Below are 20636 nucleotides of genomic sequence, written 5' to 3' on the forward strand. Positions count from 1 at the left end.
ACAAAACAGTACATGACACCTCACACAATTGCTGAGCAGCTCATTCTCCCCGCTGCAATAGACCTGGTGTCAGTCATGCTTAGTTATTTTATTTATTATTGAACTTGATGCAAGTTATACCACAGCTGCACAGTTATTTTATTTATTATTGAACTTGATGTTATGTTATGTTATTGAGTTTGAATGTATACAACTTGATGTTACTTGATGTTCAATAAATTTGAAAATGTTAAGCTTGGCATTAGCGTTCTGTTGGGGCGATGGGGGCAGGTGGGGCTTGAAAACTCCCCCTTGTCCAAAGTGGGGGATGACAAAAAAAGTTTGAGAACCACTGGACTAGACGTATAAGATTTCATGGGATTTAGCGATTAGGAGTGACAGATTGTTTGGTAAACGTATAGCATGTTCTATATGTTATAGTTAGTTGAATGACTCTTACCATAATATGTTACGTTAACATACCAGTTGGTTATTTACGCCTCATATAACGTACACTTATTCAGCCTGTTGTTCACTATTCTTTATTTATTTTAAATTGCCTTTCAAATGTCTATCCTTGGTGTTGGCTTTTATCAAATAAATTTCCCCCAAAAATGCGACTTATACTCCAGTGCGACTTACAGTATATATGTTTTTTTCCTTCTTTATTATGCATTTTCGGCCGGTGCGACTTATACTCCGAAAAATACGGTACATATATACAGACACGTACTGTATACACACATCTCAATCATTAGGGCTCCACTCAAGTTTGGTCCCGGGGAGCCAGAAAGGTCTAAGTTATAAAACATGTTAAAAAGTTGGCATACAATATTATTCAATCTCGAGATCAACTTCAGTTATTTATGTTTTATGCTCTTTTTTTTAATAAAAGAAAACCCGTTTTAATTAATAAAAATTTTTTAAAAAAACGCCCGGAAAAGGGTGGGGTGCCATCTCCGGGTTGGGGAGGAGATCTTGCCCCAAGTGGATGAGTTCAAGTACCTCGGAGTCTTGTTCACGAGTGAGGGAAGAGTGAATCGTGAGATCGACAGGCGGATCGGTGCGGCGTCTTCAGTAATGCGGACGCTGTATCGATCCGTTGTGGTGAAGAAGGAGCTGAGCCGGAAGGCAAAGCTCTCGATTTACCGGTCGATCTACGTTCCCATCCTCACCTATGGTCATGAGCTTTGGGTTATGACCGAAAGGACAAGATCACGGGTACAAGCGGCCGAAATGAGTTTCCTCCGCCGGGTGGCGGGGCTCTCCCTTAGAGATAGGGTGAGAAGCTCTGTCATCCGGGGGGAGCTCAAAGTAAAGCCGCTGCTCCTCCACATCGAGAGGAGCCAGATGAGGTGGTTCGGGCATCTGGTCAGGATGCCACCCGAACGCCTCCCTAGGGAGGTGTTTCGGGCACGTCCGACCGGTAGGAGGCCCCGGGGAAGACCCAGGACACGTTGGGAAGACTATATATCCCGACTGGCCTGGGAACGCCTCGGGATCCCCCGGGAGGAGCTGGACGAAGTGGCTGGGGAGAGGGAAGTCTGGGCTTCCCTGCTTAGGCTGCTGCCCCCGCGACCCGACCTCGGATAAGCGGAAGAAGATGGATGGATGGATGAAAGAAAACCCGTTTTTTCCATGGCAAAAACACAAAATATGCAATATTTTACCAAAACAATATTTCAAAGTGGAATATTTGATGTGAAGTAATTGGAGCCTTAAATAAGTCAATAATTCCTATTTTCTTTTTTAACAATGACAGTTTAAAAAAAATCCCACTAAAATTATTGTGGATCCAAAGAAGCCCCATTCATAAAAGTGTTGAAAATTAGTCTATTTTTTTTTTAAACTTAATTCTCTAAATCAACTTCAGATGTCCATCCATCCATCCATTTTCTACCACTTGTCCCTTTTGGGGTCGCTGGAGCCTATCTCAGCTGCATTCGGGCGGAAGGCGGCGTACACCCTGGACATGTCGCCACCTCATCGCAGGGCCAACACAGATAGACAGACAACATTCACACACTAGGGCCAATTTTAGTGTTGCCAATCAACCTATCCCCAGGTGCATGTTTTTGACGGTGGGAGGAAGTCTGAGTACCCGGAGGGAACCCACGCAGTCACGGGGAGAACATGCAAACTCCACACTTGTATCCGTGGATTATCAATGACACTTTTAAATAGAAAAAAAAACAGCCTGCATGGCAGCTTTGTGTGATTAGAGTCAACATTGTAACTTTTTCTCTTTACATTTCACCTGCCTGCTCTTTTCTTTCACTGTGTTCTGTTTTTTTTAATTTTTTTAATGTACCGTATTTTTCAGAGTATAAGTCGCACCGGAGTATAAGTCGCACCTGCCGAAAATGCATAATAAAGAAGGAAAAAAACATATAAGTCGCACTGGAGCCCGGCCAAACTATGAAAAAAACTGCGACTTATAGTCCGAAAAATACAGTATTTTTAAAATGTGCTGTTAAAAACTTAGTAGCCCCTGGGCCACACTTTGGACACCCCTGTTTGAAAGTGTGTTTATTTGCAGTACGGCAATAAAAGACACCGACCTGCAGCAAGCTGACGGCGAGCACGATGGAGCGTGTGCACAAGACAGCGGAGGTGATGCACACCCCAATGACGAAGGCGTCGAACACCAGGAGATAGTGCGTGTTTTTCTGGGCTGAAACACAGTTAGCAGAAGTTGCTGCTGATAAGGCAGGAGAGAAACGCCTTAGCTGCCACGGGGAGCATCTTGGGCTGCAGCAGCTTTGTGAGCAGGAAAAACACAACATGGAATAAATCCTTTCTACCTGTTCCAGATATCTTCCAGTCTCGGCACGCGCTGCTCTGGGCATCGATGTCCAGAAAAAGTTTCACCTTTCCACTGTGACACTGGTTGTCAAAGGTGATCTGGGAACACACAATACCATCACCACTTTCTTTCTTTCTTTTAGTTTATTTCGAACATGAACACACTTACAGCAAAATACATCAAACAATTTCATATCATTTCTGTATACATCATGTCCGAAAAGGAGTAGGAAGAAGCAAAGCTTATTTAATCCTACCCCTTTCCCACTCCAGAGCGTTTACAAATATATACATTCATTTACTCACCTTTTTATAGTGAAATGACATCCGTGAATGAGTAATACAACAGTTTTGTAATATGTAATTAGTTAAGTCAGTCATTATTAACATACTGAGATGAAGAATATCTTATTTTCAATAAGGTTGAAAGTATTTCTGATAGTTCTTCTTCTTTGTACTTTGTAAGCACTATTAATTTGAACAACCTCTTAAACTGGATCATATCAGTACAATGTTTAACTTCTTTACTTAATCCATTCCATCATTTAATTCCACATACTGATATGCTAAAGGTTCTAAGTGTTGTACGTGCATACAAATGTTTTAAATTAGATTTTCCTCTAAGGTTATATTTCTCCTCTTTAGTTGAGAAGAATTGTTGTACATTATTTGGTAGCAGGTTATAGTTTGCTTTGTACATCATTTTAGCTGTTTGCAATTTTACCAAATCATCGAACTTTAATATTTTTGACTCAATAAATAAAGGGTTTGTATGTTCTCTATATCCAACATTATGTATCAGTCTAATTGATCTTTTTTGTAACATGGTTAACGAATGTAGAGCACATTTGTAGTTATTTCCCCATATTTCTGCACAATAACTCACGATATGGTAACACTAGCGAGCAGTAGAGAATATGAAGTGATTTTTGGCCCAGGACGTATTTTGCTTTATTCATTATTGAAATGTTTTGTGCCACCTTATGTTGTATATTTTGTATATGAGATTTCCAGTTCATTTTATCATCTATTAATACTCCCAAAAATCTGGTTTCTTATACCTTTTCAATGTCTACTCCGTCTATTTGTATTCGTGTATGATGCTCTTTTCTACTGTTACCAAATAGCATTATTTTAGTTTTACTGAGATTCAAAGATAGTCTATTTTTGTCAAACCATTTTTTTAATTTGTTCATTTCTTCTGTTCTTATTTGTATTATCTTCTGTGTGTTCTCTCCTGAACAGAAAGCAGTTGTGTCGTCTTTACTTTCATTTCAATCAGGTGTGTCCAAAGTATTTTTAGATTGTATTATTTTGTCAAAAATACCAAATATTTCAAGACAAAACTTAGTGTCATCTTATGTTATAGGTGACAAAGTGTACTATAATTAGTAGGGATGGGTACTGCTCACATTTGAACCGATACGGTACCAATGCCCGGCACCTGGGAATTGATATAGTGTAGGCTTTAACTAGGAAGTAGCTTTTTTCAGTACGCTTGATGTGTTATGTTGTGCCCCACAAGGTGTTTGTGCTGTAAGTATTAAACACAGGCTGTTTGATTGTAACATTCATCTTAGTTGTAGCTTTCATTACCAGATTTGGAAGTGTTGAAATCGCCATGTAAAATCGCTAATGCTGATATCAGCCTGTATATGGCAAATTCAATGTAAATTAGCATCAAGCTCGCACATTTTGGAAGAGTGGAGTCTAACTTTATGTTGGAGCATTTTTTTGCCAAGCATATTTGCTTAGTTGGTGTTGAAAATGTCAACATTACTTAGAGCAGGGGTGCTCATTACGTCGATCGCGAGCTACCGGTCGATCTCGGAGGGTGTGTCAGTCGATCACCAGCCAGGCATTAAAAAAATAGTCCTAAAAATGAGCGATCATAAATCTTCACTATGATGTCACTTTCGTCACTTGATTGACATTCACGGCACCCGAGGGTCTTCTGAGATGATACTGGCTGCTGCCAGCTCATCAAAATTACCGACTGGAAGGCGAGAAACACTTTATTTCAACAGACTCTGGCGCCGTACCTGTTGTCAAAACTCCAAAGACCGACTGCACAGTTGCATAGTTGCGCTAACAAAACAAGAGTCTCAGAAAACTGGCGTGCACAAGCTAGCAAGCTACAGAGTTTGCAGACAATGTATTTCTTGTAAAGTGTATACAAAGGAGTACGGAAGCTGGACAAATAAGATGCCAAAAACCAACCACTTTCATGTGGTATTGGACAGAAAGGAGGACTTTTTTCTCCTCCATTCGAAAATGCGGACGTTTTTAGCACCACTGTCTGATTCCAATCAATGCAAGTCATCAGAATCAGGTAATACACCAACTTATATTCTTGTCTTCATGAAAGAAAGGAATCTATATGTGTTAAACATGCTTGTATTATCTTTAAACACCTTAACTTGTTAACAATATTAACTATATGTGTCAAACATGCTTGCATTATCTTTAAACACCTTTAACTTATTAACAATATTAACTATATGTGTTAAACATGCTTGTATTATCATTAAACACCTTTAACTTGTTAACAATATTAACTATATGTGTTAAACATGCTTGTATTATCATTAAACACCTTTAACTTGTTAACAATATTAACTATATGTGTTAAACATGCTTGCATTATCATTAAACACTTTTAACTTATTAACAAAAACATATATTTCATAAATAAGTAAATATAAATTATATATATGAATGAGGTAGATCCCCACGACTTGATCAATTGAAAAGTAGCTCGCCTGCAGAAAAAGTGTGAGCACCCCTGACTTAGAGGGAGTCCACATTGTTCACGTGAGCCTGTGTTTAATCTGCAACCGTGACGTACCGTGCAACAAAGTTATGGAAATATGGCACCGCTGGATACGTCGATAACGTTGAAATAATATCTTTTATATCTATAATATATATATAAAATAAATAAATATATATGAATAATATATATAATATATATGTATTTATTTATTTTACATATATATTATTTATATATATTTATTTATATATGCACCTTATTGCTTTTTTTATCCTGCACTACCATGAGCTTATGTAACGAAATTTCGTTCTTATCTGTGCTGTAAAGTTCAAATTTGAATGACAATAAAAAGGAAGTCTAAGTCTAGTCTAGTCTAAACATTTATCCATGAAAATATGGGGAGGCTGCTGATGGTGTGTTTGACAGAGAAGCCGAGTGCATGCTCATGGCCAGGAGATGACGCGTGTCAACGTACCGTAACGGAGAAAGAGTAACAGTCCGGTAACTCTCGTGAGCGAACCGTCTGGAGGTTGATGCCTTTCACCTTGAAGTTTATTTTCATGTCCACTAACCTGAAGAGGAAGATACAGAATGTCACGTCCGGCACTGATCCAACAGGTGTGAGGAGTACCTGTAGAAGTCCAGGTCGAAAAAGGAAGCGTTGGAACTTTTCCATTCATGTGCCCTCTTTGGATCGAGTGATAAACAAACTGAAGGCGAGAAGATGAAAAGGAGAAAATACTCAATAAAATAGTTTTTTACTTCTGATACCGAGATTGGAGTATCAATCAAAGTTGACTTCTATAGCCCTCAATCACAAATGAGTATTGGACGGTACCCATATTCGAGACTAGATGTTAGAATACTTTTATCTAAGTAATCACAAAAACTTTGTGTTGAAATGAGTTCCCAGCGAGAAGACCAAAAGCTGTCTTTGAAACCTACCAAGAAGGCTTGTAAAACTCCACTGTGTAGGATGGGAAGCAACATGAAGGTGTTTGTTTTCTTTCATGTATTGTAATCAACAGAAAGATACTGTTTTAACCCAAGGACTAAAAAGCAAAGAGAAGGCAGGATCTGCCCAAGTTCCAGACGACCTCTTTTTGAACCTCCTTTTCCCGCAATTTTATGAACCTCTTTTTGAACTCTTTTACGACCTTTTCCGTGAACTGTTTACGACCTTTTCTTTTGAACTGTTGTGATCAAAGGCGATGGCTGTTTACGACCTCGTCCCGTAGAAGCAGCTGTTGCCATGTGGTCAGAGAAAGTCCAAATAAAGGGGGAGGCGTACAATCTTTCGCCAGAGCGTGCTGAGACACAGTACAAGGGTTCAGTGTCCGTGCGTCTCTCCTCAAATTGAGCCAAATTTAATTATGTCTGTTTAATTCTTTGCTTCTTGTCTTGTTTAATAGATGTCATCAGTGTTTGAACCTGACACTAGATGTAAAATACTAGATTATAATAGACTATATGTAGAAGACTAGATTATAGACGACATGTAGAAGACTAGATTATAGACGGCATGTAGAAGACTAATTGTAGAAGGCTAGATGTTCACGAGTGAGGGAAGAGTGGATCGTGAGATCGACAGGCGGATCGGTGCGGCATCTTCAGTAATGCGGACGCTGTATCGATCCGTTGTGGTGAAGAAGGAGCTGAGCCGGAAGGCAAAGCTCACAATTTACCGGTCGATCTACGTTCCCATCCTCACCTATGGTCATGAGCTTTGGGTTATGACCGAAAGGACAAGATCACGGGTACAAGCGGCCGAAATGAGTTTCCTCCGCCGGGTGGCGGGGCTCTCCCTTAGAGATAGGGTGAGAAGCTCTGCCATCCGGGGGGAGCTCAAAGTAAAGCCGCTGCTCCTCCACATCGAGAGGAGCCAGATGAGGTGGTTCGGGCATCTGGTCAGGATGCCACCCGAACGCCTCCCTAGGGAGGTGTTTAGGGCACGTCCGACCGGTAGGAGGCCGCGGGGAGGACCCAGGACACGTTGGGAAGACTATGTCTCCCGGCTGGCCTGGGAACGCCTCGGGGTCCCACAGGAAGAGCTGGACGAAGTGGCTGGGAAGATGGAAGTCTGGGCTTCCCTGCTTAGGCTGCTGCCCCCGCGACCCGACCTCGGATAAGCGGAAGAAGATGGATGGATGGATGGATAGATGTAGAAGACTAGATTATAATAGACTAGAAGTAGAAGACTACATTGTAATAGACTAGATGTAGAAGACTAGAAATACACGATTAGATACAAAAGACTATAAAATACTAGATATAGAAGACTAGATACAGGAGACTAGTAAGGCTGAAACGACGTGTCGACATAGTCGACGTCATCGGTTACGTAAATACGTCGACGCCGTTTTTGTGCGTCGACGCGTCGCATATTTACGTCACACTACCGTCATGGCGAAGCGCAAAGCAGACGATGCGAGCGGTGCGAGCGAGGGGAAAAAAGCACGCCAAAAGTCGTCAAAAGTGTGGGAGTATTTCAATAAACGGCCTAATAATGTTGTAGCGGCGAACAGCTGTCTCGTCAGCTGACGCACGAGCTCGCAACCGTGGCTGCTTAGCAACCAGCCAAACCCCACTTAATAAAATTATATTTTATCTTAGAGCACATCCGCATCCCTATTCACCTAGGCAACCCCAGGAAATGTATATAATTCACTGCTAAATTAATAATATATTTATATTGAATATGGATTTTAAATATGTATCTAAAATAGGTGGTGAATTGGTTAGGTATTTATGTATTTGCATATTGGGTTTTCTGCTGCATTTATCTATTGTGTTTCTGGTGTTAAATGTATTTTATATGTATCTTGGTGCATTTATGTTGAGACAATTTATTTAAAATCTGTTTTAACTTAAAGGGAAAAGATGTGTCCATTTTCTTGCACTTGTTTAATGGTTAAGAGTTTGATAGCCTAATTAATAATTGTAAATTATGGGATTGATAATTGATTGATTTTTTACAGCATGTTAATCTTGTGGTGTTTTGTCCTTAAAGGTTTTTCACCTACTAAAGAAGCTAAAGGCTACTAAAGAAGCTAAAGGCTACTAAAGGCTACTAAAGACAGCTAATGACAGCTAAAGAAACTAAAGTCTACTAACACTGCTAAAGACTGCTAAAAAGACTAAAGAAGAAAAAAGAAGCTGTTTCTTCGTTGGAAAAACTGTTGCAAACTAAAGGAAAATAAAAGGAAAAAGTAACTACGGTCTGGTCTTTTGAGTGAAATCCAGAAGCCACATTCAGCATTGGTACATCCCTTCAAGTGTGGGATAAGCACAGCGAAAATAGCAAAATACTTGACAGTTGTTGTATGCACACTGTGTCGAGCGGAAATGGCCTATCATAGCATCACAACGGCTATGAACGAACATTTGAAAAGAAAACACCCGACAGCGTTCTTGCCATCACCATCAACTAGTCAATCGTCCGCGTGAGTATACGTTGTCATCATTACACAAAAACATGAATGTGTCATTTGTATCTGCGTTGTAAATTCATAAACTAAAACACTGTTTCGCTCTGAGAGGCGCGTTTGGCGTGCCTGTTCAGTGTTTACAAAGACGCGCTCCTCTTTAACGCTAACGTTAATTAGTTGTGCAAATACCTTTTACAACATTAACAGTTACATATACTATGTACAAACCAACAATTAACTTTCACTTTAATCATACTCTCATTGTTGTGTTATTAAGCAAAATAAGCAATACTTTTACTTTTGTTGAAATGTTTACACTGTTACAGAATATTTCGTTTTGCACTTTTTTGTATTGGATGTTTATCTTTATTTTTGCACATTTTAAAGCAAAATAAGCAATACTTTTACTTTTGAAATGCTTATACTATTGCAGAATATTAAGATTTGCACTGGATGTTTACTTTTATACTTGCACATTAAAAAGCAAATAAGCTACTTCTAATTTTGTTAAATGTTAAAAGTTTTAAATGTTTACATTGTTACAGAATATTTTGTCATGTTGTTGTCAATGTTGACTGAGTGGCCATACTTTTTTTTTTGTAAATAAGTCATGCCTTTTGAAAAAACTGGCCTACATTTATTTTTTCATCTTCATTTTAAATAAAAAAAATAATCGGTAAAAAGAAAAATTATCTATAAATTAACCGAAAAAATAATTATAGATTAACCGATTAATCGAAAAAATAATCTATAGATTAATCGATAGAAAAATAATCGTTAGCTGCAGCCTTAGAGACTAGAAATAAACAATTAGATACAAAAGACTATAAAACAGACTAGATATAAAAGTCTATGGCTATGTTCACACTGCAGCGTCGGATTTCCAATTCAGATTTTTTTGTCAAATCCGATCTTTTTAGCGGCCCTTCACATTACCAAAAAAACAAATTACATTTTTAATGTGAATGCAATCTGACCCGCATACGGTCATGGCGCCGCACACAATGCAGTGTTTACGGAAGTAAACATGGCTTCCACTCTCGTCGGTCTCAGTATTGGCACATTTGTGGCAATTTCAAGGATTTTGTGCAACATTTCCTGAACAGAATTATTGTGCGTAGAAGATTAAGACAGAAGTGTTTTGGCTCTGGCAGTTTAACGGGATATTTTACTTCGATGTCTGAGCGTGTCTGTGGGCGAGCAGTCAGTAACAGGAGTGCTGGAACTTTCACACAAGTTCCTAAAACATTTTATTTTCACCTGTTTTCTGCTCCGTTGTCAACTATTTATTTTGCAACCGTCTATTTTGGAGAATAATGATGACGCTTATTGCTTTTTGGCGATGTTCTGGTCAGATGAACGCGACCTGAGCACGGGAGCGTTCACATTGAAGAAGCGTGGCATATATATCCGATTTATTTCCACGTACGAAAGAGGCCTGGGTCGGATATGAAAAACAGGAAGATGAGAAAACCCGATACAGGTCGCTTGTAGGCAAAAAAATGGGAATTGACCTGCAGTGTGAACAAGGTCTTGGTTTGATACACCGCTGATGTAGAACTCAAACACACTTAAGTATTTTCTGCCAGCAAACTAAATGCAGGTTTTAAAAAGGTGGTATACTTGTCTCCAATTGAGCGTCTATGTCGTAGGCCTCGTTGGAAGGCTGGACGCTGCCTTTCCTGTAGAGGTTCTTGCAGACGACCAGAGGCAGCAGGCGGCCTTCATCATCCTCAGCGTAACTGATGGGACCCACAGCCAGGCGGCCCAGCTGGCTGTACTGTAAACAAAGATGGCATCACTGTCACACACCAACATGGATCATAAATACTTTCATGTCATTTTAAACATTTCAATAGGGGACAATGCAATTTCATAAAAACACATGACTACAAATTAGAGATGCGCGGTTTGCGGACACAACCGCGGAGTCCGCAATCGGGCGGTTGAAATAAAAAAAAATTAGATTTTAAATAGATTCAGGCGGGTGGCAGTTAAACCAATTTGGAAATATATATACATAGTTAAATGTTGTTACCCACATACGAAAAACGAGCAGGCACCTGCAGCACGCCACAACAGAAGAAGAAAAAAAAAAAAAAAAGATGGCAACGCCGGCAGCAAACGTGGTATGCGACAAACTAAAAAAGGGAATACTAAAGACCAGGGGAAAAAAAGGCCAGAAAAGTTCAGCGTGGACTCATTTTTATGAGGTTGTAAATCAGGATGATAGTAATGCTGGCTCCGTGATTTGCAAGAGCTGCGACGCTGTTTATGTCTACGACAGTCACAAAACCGGGACATCTAACATGGTGCATCACATTTGTGCAAAACCCCGAACCTCCACAAACACCCTGAGCATGAGCAGTTTCGTCCGCCGTGATCCCAGAAGAGTGCCACAGGATGTTAAAACAAAATAGAACACAGCTGCCTGCAGCAGTTTGAGTGGCGCGAGTGCGCTTGGAGGTGCGCTCAGCGCGGCTCCCAGATGATTGCGCACTGGTGTGCGTCTGGGCCGTGACAGCGTGGCACGCATTGAATGTCTCTGCTCCATTGGATCAGTCTCCTTTCTTTAACAGGCAAAAGCTTTATAACCTCACTAATGCCTTGCATCGTCTATATTAGATATATAACAACGGGTGGGTGCGGGCGGGTGCGGTTTTGATAAAATGTTAGTTCGGGTGGATGGCGGATGGGTGACGACTTTTGTGATGCGGTTGCGGATGAAATAATTGCCTATCCGCGCATCTCTACTACACATGGTTAAAAAAGGCAGAATTAGCCAGAAGGCTAGTTTTCATCTGTAGTCCCCTGGCCATGATGTAAAAAAAGCAGTAAAATTACATTTTAAAAGAAAAAGAAAAGAAAGAGTGAAAAATAAAAAAAATACACAATACATATACAATATGATAAAAAATTAAATACAACATCACAACATAACATTTATCTTAGCATTAAAATCAGGCTCATCTTTTAGTGCTGGCAGCTGAAGGCGTTGATAAGCCACATTTTCAATTTGTTTGTGAAGGCCTTGTAAGTTGTGAGCAGTTTAAACTCCTCAGGTACTGAGTTCCACACATTTGCACTCCTTACTGACCAGGCCCACTTACTGAAAGTGCTCCTGCGCAGAAGAATATAACAGTCACCTCTGACAGAGCCTCAATAGACATGCTCACGGCTGTTTATTTGGCTGATGAACTCTACCAGAGGATCTGGAGCCAATTTATGCAGTACTTTATAGGTCACTTTTAAGTCTGCAAATGTGTGAAGACTGTCCCAGTTTAAAATACTGTTTTTTTTGTTTGTTTTTTTTAGAATGGCACAGTAATGATAGTGCCTTGGTTTTTTATTCATAACTTTAATTGCTTTTTTGTACAAGATTTCCAATATTTTTTGTGGGTTTTTTTTTAAGTCTGACCAGCCTGAGACCATCTGGTAAGGCAATAGTTGAAGTGGCTTAAAATCATTGAATGCAAATACAATTTTTCAGCTTCAGTTCACATTTAATTTCGAATTGCACGAAAATTTGCGAGATTATTGATTATTTTACACAATTTGCCAATGTGGGCTTTAAAGGAAAGCTCTGAATCTATTAACCCAATATATTTATATTGGCTGACAATTTCTATTCTTTCTCCATTAATATGTATGTCGGGGTCAGATGATACTTTTTTTGTTTTAGTTACATACATGCCTACAGTTTTAGACAGGTTTAGCTTAGAGATGTCCGATAATGGCTTTTTTGCCGATATCCCGATATTGTCCAACTCTTAATTACCGATTCCGATATCAACCAATACCTATATACAATATACAGTCGTGGAATTAACACATTATTATGCCTACTTTTGTTGTGATGCCCCGCTGGATGCATTAAACAATGTAACAAGGTTTTCCAAAATAAATCAACTGAAGTTGTGGAAAAAAATGCCAACATGGCACTGCCATATTTATTATTGAAGTCACAAAGTGCATTATTTTTTTTAACATGCCTCAAAACAGCAGCTTGGAATTTGGGACATGCTCTCCCTGAGAGAGCATGAGGAGGTTGAGGTGGGCGGGGTTGGCGGGGCGGGGTTGAGGTGGGGGGTAGAGGGTAGCGGGGGGTTTATATTGCGGCGTCCTGGAAGAGTTAGTGCTGCAAGGGGTTCTGGGTATTTGTTCTGTTGTGTTTATGTTGTGTTACGGTGCGGATGTTCTCCCGAAATGTGTTTGTCATTCTTGTTTGGTGTGGGTTCACAGTGTGGTGCATATTTGTAACAGTGTTAAAGTTGTTTATACGGCCACCCTCAGTGTGACCTGTATGGTTGTTGACCAAATATGCCTTGCATTCACTTGTGTGTGTGAAAAGCCGTAGATATTATGTGACCGGGCCGGCACGCAAAGGCAGTGCCTTTAAGGCACGCCCCCAATATTGTTGTCTGGGTGGAAATCGGGAGAAATTCGGGAGAATGGTTGCCCCGGGAGATTTTCGGGAGGGGCACTGAAATTCGGGAATCTCCCGGGAAAATCGGGAGGGTTGGCGTTTTAAAAAGTCATAAATTTTACTTTTTGAAACCGATACCGATAATTTCCGATATTACATTTTAAAGCATTTATCGGCCGATAATATCGGCAGTCCGATATTATCGGACATCTCTAGTTTAGCTGCAGACAACACTCCTGCATCCAAGTTGTAACGTAGAACATTGTTTTAGTGAGTTTAGCAGCATCAATGTCTTTGGTGTGACCATGAACGAAGAAAATTGTGTTGTCTGCATACATGAAGCATTCAGCTTAAGGACAAACAGTGGGCAAATGTAAGGGTCCCCCCTTACGACATTTTAGCAAAAATGTTTTTCCGTAAAACCTTTTTTTTTTCTTCCATTTTCAGTTTGTGTCGGGACTCCTGATGACGTTTTGAGACATTTTATACAACTACAGCACCAGAAATGTGCTGCTGAAGCTAGTCAGTTTTTTTGAATTTTTCGTAAGGGTCCCCCCTTACGACATTTTAACAAACATTTTTTTCGGTAAAATATGCATTTTCTTCCATTTTCAGGTTGTGTCGGGACTCCTGATGACGTTTTGAGACATTTTATACAACTACAGCATCAGAAATGTGCTGCTGAAGCTAGTCCGTTTTTTTGAATTTTTCGTAAGGATCCCCTCCCCCCTTACGACATTTTAGCAAAAAAAAATTTTCCGTAAAACCTTTTTTTTCCTTCCATTTTCAGGTTGTGTCGGGACTCCTGATGACGTTTTGAGACATTTTATACAACTACAGCACCAGAAATGTGCTGCTGAAGCTAGTCAGTTTTTTTGAATTTTTCGTAAGGGTCCCCACTTACGACATTTTAGCAAAAAAATGTTTCCGTAAAACCTTTTTCTTTCTTCCATTTTAAGGTTGTGTCGGGACTCCTGATGACGTTTTGAGACATTTTATACAACTACAGCACCAGAAATGTGCTGCTGAAGCTAGTCTGTTTTTTTTAATTTTTCGTAAGGGTCCCCTCCCCCCTTACGACATTTTAGCAAAAAAATGTTTCCGTAAAACCTTTTTTTTTTCTTCCATTTTCAGGTTGTGTCGGGACTCCTGATGACGTTTTGAGACATTTTATACAACTACAGCACCAGAAATGTGCTGCTGAAGCTAGTCAGTTTTTTTTAATTTTTCGTAAGGGTCCCCACTTACGACATTTTAGCAAAAAAAAAATTCCGTAAAACCTTTTTTTTTCTTCCACTTTCAGGTTGTGTCGGGACTCCTGATGACGTTTTGAGACATTTTATACAACTAAAGCACCAGAAATGTGCTGCTGAAGCTAGTCCGTTTTTTTGAATTTTTCGTAAGGGTCCCCCCTTACGACATTTTGCAAAAACAAAATTCTGTAAAATATGCATTTTCTTCTATTTTCAGGTTGTGTCGGGACTCCTGATGACGTTTTGAGACATTTTATACAACTACAGCACCAGAAATGTGCTGTTGAACCTAGTCCGTTGTTTTGAATTTTTCGTAAGGGTCCCCCCTTACGACATTTTAAATAAAAAAAATTTCTGTAAAATATGCATTTTCTTCCATTTTTAGGTTGTGTCGGGACTCCTGATGACGTTTTGAGACATCTCCTACAACTACAGCACCAGATATGTGCTGCTGAAGCTAGTCCGTTTTTTTGAATTTTTCGTAAGGGTCCCCCCTTACGACATTTTAACAAACATTTTTTTCGGTAAAATATGCATTTTCTTCCATTTTCAGGTTGTGTCGGGACTCCTGATGACGTTTTGGGACATTTTATACAACTACAGCACCAGAAATGTGCTGCTGAAGCTAGTCCGTTTTTTTGAATTTTTCGTAAGGATCCCCTGCCCCCTTACGACATTTTAGCAAAAAAAAAATTTCCGTAAAACCTTTTTTTTTCTTCCATTTTCAGGTTGTGTCGGGACTCCTGATGACGTTTTGAGACATTTTATACAACTACAGCACCAGAAATGTGCTGCTGAAGCTAGTCAGTTTTTTTGAATTTTTCGTAAGGGTCCCCACTTACGACATTTTAGCAAAAAATGTTTTCCGTAAAACCTTTTTTTTCCTTCCATTTTCAGGCTGTGTCGGGACTCCTGGTGACGTTTTGAGACATTTTATACAACTACAGCACCAGAAATGTGCTGCTGAAGCTAGTCCGTTTTTTTGAATTTTTCGTAAAGGTCCCCCCCCCCTTACGACATTTTGCAAAAAAAAATTTCTGTAAAATATGCATTTTCTTCCATTTTCAGGTTGTGTCGGGACTCCTGATGACGTTTTGAGACATTTTATACAACTACAGCACCAGAAATGTGCTGTTGAAGCTAGTCCGTTGTTTTGAATTTTTCGTAAGGGTCCCCCCTTACGACATTTTAAATAAAAAAAATTCTGTAAAATATGCATTTTCTTCCATTTTTAGGTTGTGTCGGGACTCCTGATGACGTTTTGAGACATCTCCTACAACTACAGCACCAGATATGTGCTGCTGAAGCTAGTCCGTTTTTTTGAATTTTTCGTAAGGGTACCCCCTTACGACATTTTAGCAAAAAAAAAAATCCGTAAAACCTTTTTTTTCTTCCATTTTCAGGTTGTGTCGGGACTCCTGAAAATAGAGGCTAAATAAAAGGGGGCCTAATATTGACCCCTGAGGGACTCTGGAGGTTAGCCTAAGAGAGTCAGATCTGCAGTTGTTAACTGATACAGTGTTCGATCATGCAGATACCATTCAATCCAGCTCACAGCATTTTGAGAGAATTTAAATTGAGAGCTTGGTAAGAAGAACAGAATGATTTACTGTATCAAATGCTTTTCTGATGTCCAAAAACACCGCCCTTAACAACTCCACCCTTATCAAGAAATAATTTGATTTTGTCATTGTCATTGTCATGGGCATCACAGTTTGACTCGCCTGCTCCAGGACATGAAAGATGCTGTCATAGACGCCTTGTTGCGTGTAGACGGCCACGCAGTAGTCGTCCTCGTCCACGCCGCTATAGTCCTTCAGGAGCAAGTTTTTCAGGGCCATGGTGTTCTCCTCCTTGTAGGACACCACCAGCTGGTTGTTGAGGCCAAACAATACCAGCTGAAGGTAACAAACATGAGCTTGATTAGAATTCTTACTTGTGAACATTCACAGAGGAACATCTCATGAAAAACAGGAAATGTCCAAAGGGAAAATGTGTGTCCCGTAGCTCATGTCTTTTATTAAACATTCACATTAGGGATGTCCCGATCCAATATTTGGATCGGATCGGCTGCCGATATTTGCAAAAAAATGCGTATCGGCAAGGCATGGGAAAATGCCGATCCAGATCCAGTTTAAAAAAAACTCCGGTCCGTGTTTTCTAACGCACCAATTTAAATAATACATTCCACTTTACTGCTGCTCCCTAATTTCCATTCCGCATTTTCCAGCACACCTTCAACACATCCACAGGTCTGTGGATTCTCACGCAGTTGCTTTTAGCTGCTGGCATTACACAACAGGCTCTTCTCACTCTTTCCTGTGTCTCCCTCTCACAGACAGCAAGTGCACCTTCTTACACACGTCACATACTGTCACGTCATACGTCACATACGTATACGTCCTCCCCGAGCAGAGAGGTAGCAGCATGGCTAACGTTAGCTGTGATGCTAGCGCAGCCGTGTGACCAACGTTCTCTCTAAGGTGCGCGCCTGTGCAATTGCGCACTGCTCAAACGTCCTCTGCGCATAGCATTTATATGCCACGCACAAAATCAAATAAAAAAATAATCGCATAACAATTTTCGACACACGGACACGACAGAGAAAACAGTTTTCGTCATCATTGTTCAAATATTGTGACGTCTGTCGAGACGCTTATCTCCATTCGGTGCCACAAGCCCACACCATCAAAATGCCGAGGCAAACATTTCCACAAAAATTTGTGATTTTTTAGTTGTGATTTCCTTCTCTGCATGAAAGTTTAAAAGTAGCATATATTAATGCAGTATGAAGAAGAATGTTTTAATGTAGACATGCAAGCCTTGAAAGAAAATTTTGAAAATCAAGACTACATTTCCTGCAAATGGGTGCATTTCTACCCTATATTTTAACTTTAGATTTATTCTCATATTAAACTCTTTTGGCTGTCTTTTTGACACTTGCATCCGGCGCCCCCCTCCACACCCTGGATTATAAATAATGTAAATAATTCAATGTGATTATTTTGTGTGATGACTGTATTATGATGATAGTATATATCTGATAGTATATATCTGTATCATGAACCCCGACTTAAACAAGTTGAAAAACGTATTCGGGTGTTACCATTTAGTGGTCAATTGTACAGAATATGTACTGTACTGTTCAATCTACTAATAAATAGTAAATAAAAGTCTCAATCAATCAATCAAAACACATAGAATCATCATACTGCTGTGATTATATGCATCAAGTGTTCATTCAAGGCTAAGGCAAAATATCGAGATATATATTGTGTATCGCAATATGGCCTTAAAATATCGCAATATTAAAAAAAGGCCATATCGCCCAGCCCTAGTTTCAATGATGCCATTTCTGTTTGTCATGTATAATTGTGTCTATTTTGTGTTTATCCTTGAATAAACAGGTCCGTTTCTTGTTACCAACCATTGTGTATTATTCAAACTCCCCTAATTCAGCTGGCTAGTTGTTATCAAGAGTACTAAAACCCTTTTCAACATGATTCTGACAACTATGTAGGCTAAATAACTTTAAACTTTAATACATGCTCGGATAGGCCAGTATCGGTCAGTATCGGTATCGGTCAGTATCGGTATCGGATCGGAAGTGCAAAAACAATATCGGTATCGGATCGGAAGTGCAAAAACCTGGATCGGGACATCCCTAATTCACATACAATTAAACATTAGAACACAACTAAGAACTGGAACTGGCACTGGCAAACCAACATGTGTTTATAGTCGGAGTGTAAATCTTTGGGCTCGTAGCGATTCTCTCCGATTCCTGGGGTGACGATTCGATTCCAAATAGATTCCCGATTCAAACCATTTCCCGCAATGTATTATTTGGTATAATAGTTATAATGGAACTTTTTCAAAACAAGTTTCAGGTTAGGCATTGGTGATTCAGTGTTAGAATTCTCGCCTGCCACGTGGGAGACCCGGGTCCGATTCCCGGCCAATGCAATCTGTTTACCATGAATTGATTAACAAGTTGAAAAACTTATTCGGGTGTTACCATTTAGTGGTCAATTGTACGGAATGTGTACTGAACTGTGCAATCTACTAATAAAAGTCTCAATCAATCAATCAAAGAAAAGCTTCTTCTGATTGCATAGAGATGGCCTAAAAACATATTTTTAAAAATGTTAAATTAATTTCTGAAAATTATGAATGGATTCAGAATCAAGATGAATAAGGATCGCGATTCAAATGTGAATCGTTTTTTTGTGCACTCATAGTTTTTAAAGTAGAGTACACTTATGCCTTAAAGAAAAGTGTTTAATGGCGCTATCTGCAGGTGAAACAAAAAAGAAGAGCAAAGAAGCCAGCAGAAAGATGGATTGACAAGACGTGATGTTGTGTGAGTACAATTATGTGTACTGTAATTGTTTTTAATGTGTAAAACTTCATCGTAAATGTGTTTAGTAACTGTGAGAGGCATATTATAGGTTTGAGAGCAGTGGTGTCAAGCTTGTTTTAATTGAGGGCCACATTGCAGTTAGGGCCGCTCGGAATCGGAACGGGATCGAATCATGAGGAGCCCAAAGATTCACACACATAATTATAATTAGACAATATGTTTTGGGTGGATCTTACGGGATTTACTGTGACATTCCAATGGCAGGGATGCTTGGAACTCAAATGTTGACGTGCGAATGACAGCATAACAATGAGCTGAGAGACAGCTCTTATTTCAAAACACTCTTAAGTTGAGGTATGATTGTACTTGGCCGCTCTCCTACCATACGTCAAAAAAACAGCTGCCTAGAAGATGATCGTCATAATTTCCTTCTGCCGTCACTGATTTGCTGATGTCTCACGTCATGTTTTGAAGTCAAAATTGAGGGATATATTTCCACAAATCTTTGTTTGAACTGCAAATTAAGTGATGTCTGTGACTTGTAAGTTTATCTTATTTTTACACTTGTACAACGTTCGCCAAAAATCAAATGTTAAGCATTTCTTGTACAGTTAAAGGGGAACATTATCACCAGACCTATGTAAGCGTCAATATATACCTTGATGTTGCAGAAAAAAGACTATATATTTTTTTAACCGATTTCCGAACTCTAAATGGGTGAATTTTGGCGAATTAAACGTCTTTCTATTATTCGCTCTTGGAGCGATGACATGTGACGTCACATCGGGAAGCAATCCGCCATTTTCTCAAACCCATTACAAACACAGAGTCAAATCAGCTCTGTTATTTTCCGTTTTTTCGACTGTTTTCCGTACCTTGGAGACATCATGCCTCGTCGGTGTGTTGTCGGAGGGTGTAACAACACGAACAGGGACGGATTCAAGTTGCACCAGTGGCCCAAAGATGCGAAAGTGGCAAGAAATTGGACGTTTGTTTCGCACACTTTACCGACGAAAGCTATGCTACGACAGAGATGGCAAGAATGTGTGGATATCCTGCGACACTCAAAGCAGATGCATTTCCAACTGGACTGGAGAGATCAGCTTTCAGGAAAAGAGAGCGGATGAGGGTATGTCTACAGAATATATTAATTGATGAAAACTGGGCTGTCTGCACTCTCAAAGTGCATGTTGTTGCCAAATGTATTTCATATGCTGTAAACCTAGTTCATAGTTGTTAGTTTCCTTTAATGCCAAACAAACACATACCAATCGTTGGTTAGAAGGCGATCGCCGAATTCGTCCTCGCTTTCTCCCGTGTCGCTGGCTGTCGTGTCGTTTTCGTCGGTTTCGCTTGCATACGGTTCAAACCGACATGGCTCAATAGCTTCAGTTTCTTCTTCAATTTCGTTTTCGCTACCTGCCTCCACACTACAACCATCCGTTTCAATACATGCGTAATCTGTTGAATCGCTTAAGCCGCTGAAATCCGAGTCTGAATCCGAGCTAATGTCGCTATAGCTTGCTGTTCTATCCGCCATGTTTGTTTGTATTGGCATCACTGTGTGACGTCACAGGAAAATGGACGGTTGTATATAACGATGGTTAAA

At 39.8% G+C, this 20636-nt stretch overlaps 1 protein-coding gene across 1 annotated transcript in view; it reads right to left on the reverse strand.

The window, feature by feature from the left end:
* The window catches only part of mcoln2 (mucolipin TRP cation channel 2), a 42394-nt gene that overhangs the window by 17558 nt on the left and 4200 nt on the right, over positions 1 to 20636 (reverse strand). Inside the window, exons 3-8 of the mRNA XM_061976120.2 lie at positions 16389 to 16562; positions 10609 to 10765; positions 6189 to 6267; positions 6033 to 6129; positions 2784 to 2883; positions 2541 to 2653 (exon numbers count right to left, since the gene is read on the reverse strand). Coding sequence (XP_061832104.2) covers positions 2541 to 2653; positions 2784 to 2883; positions 6033 to 6129; positions 6189 to 6267; positions 10609 to 10765; positions 16389 to 16562 — 720 coding nt within the window. The remainder of the gene's footprint in view (positions 1 to 2540; positions 2654 to 2783; positions 2884 to 6032; positions 6130 to 6188; positions 6268 to 10608; positions 10766 to 16388; positions 16563 to 20636) is intronic.

The sequence above is a fragment of the Nerophis lumbriciformis genome, linkage group LG14 (assembly GCF_033978685.3).
Source record: "Nerophis lumbriciformis linkage group LG14, RoL_Nlum_v2.1, whole genome shotgun sequence".
Classification (NCBI taxonomy): domain Eukaryota; kingdom Metazoa; phylum Chordata; class Actinopteri; order Syngnathiformes; family Syngnathidae; genus Nerophis; species Nerophis lumbriciformis.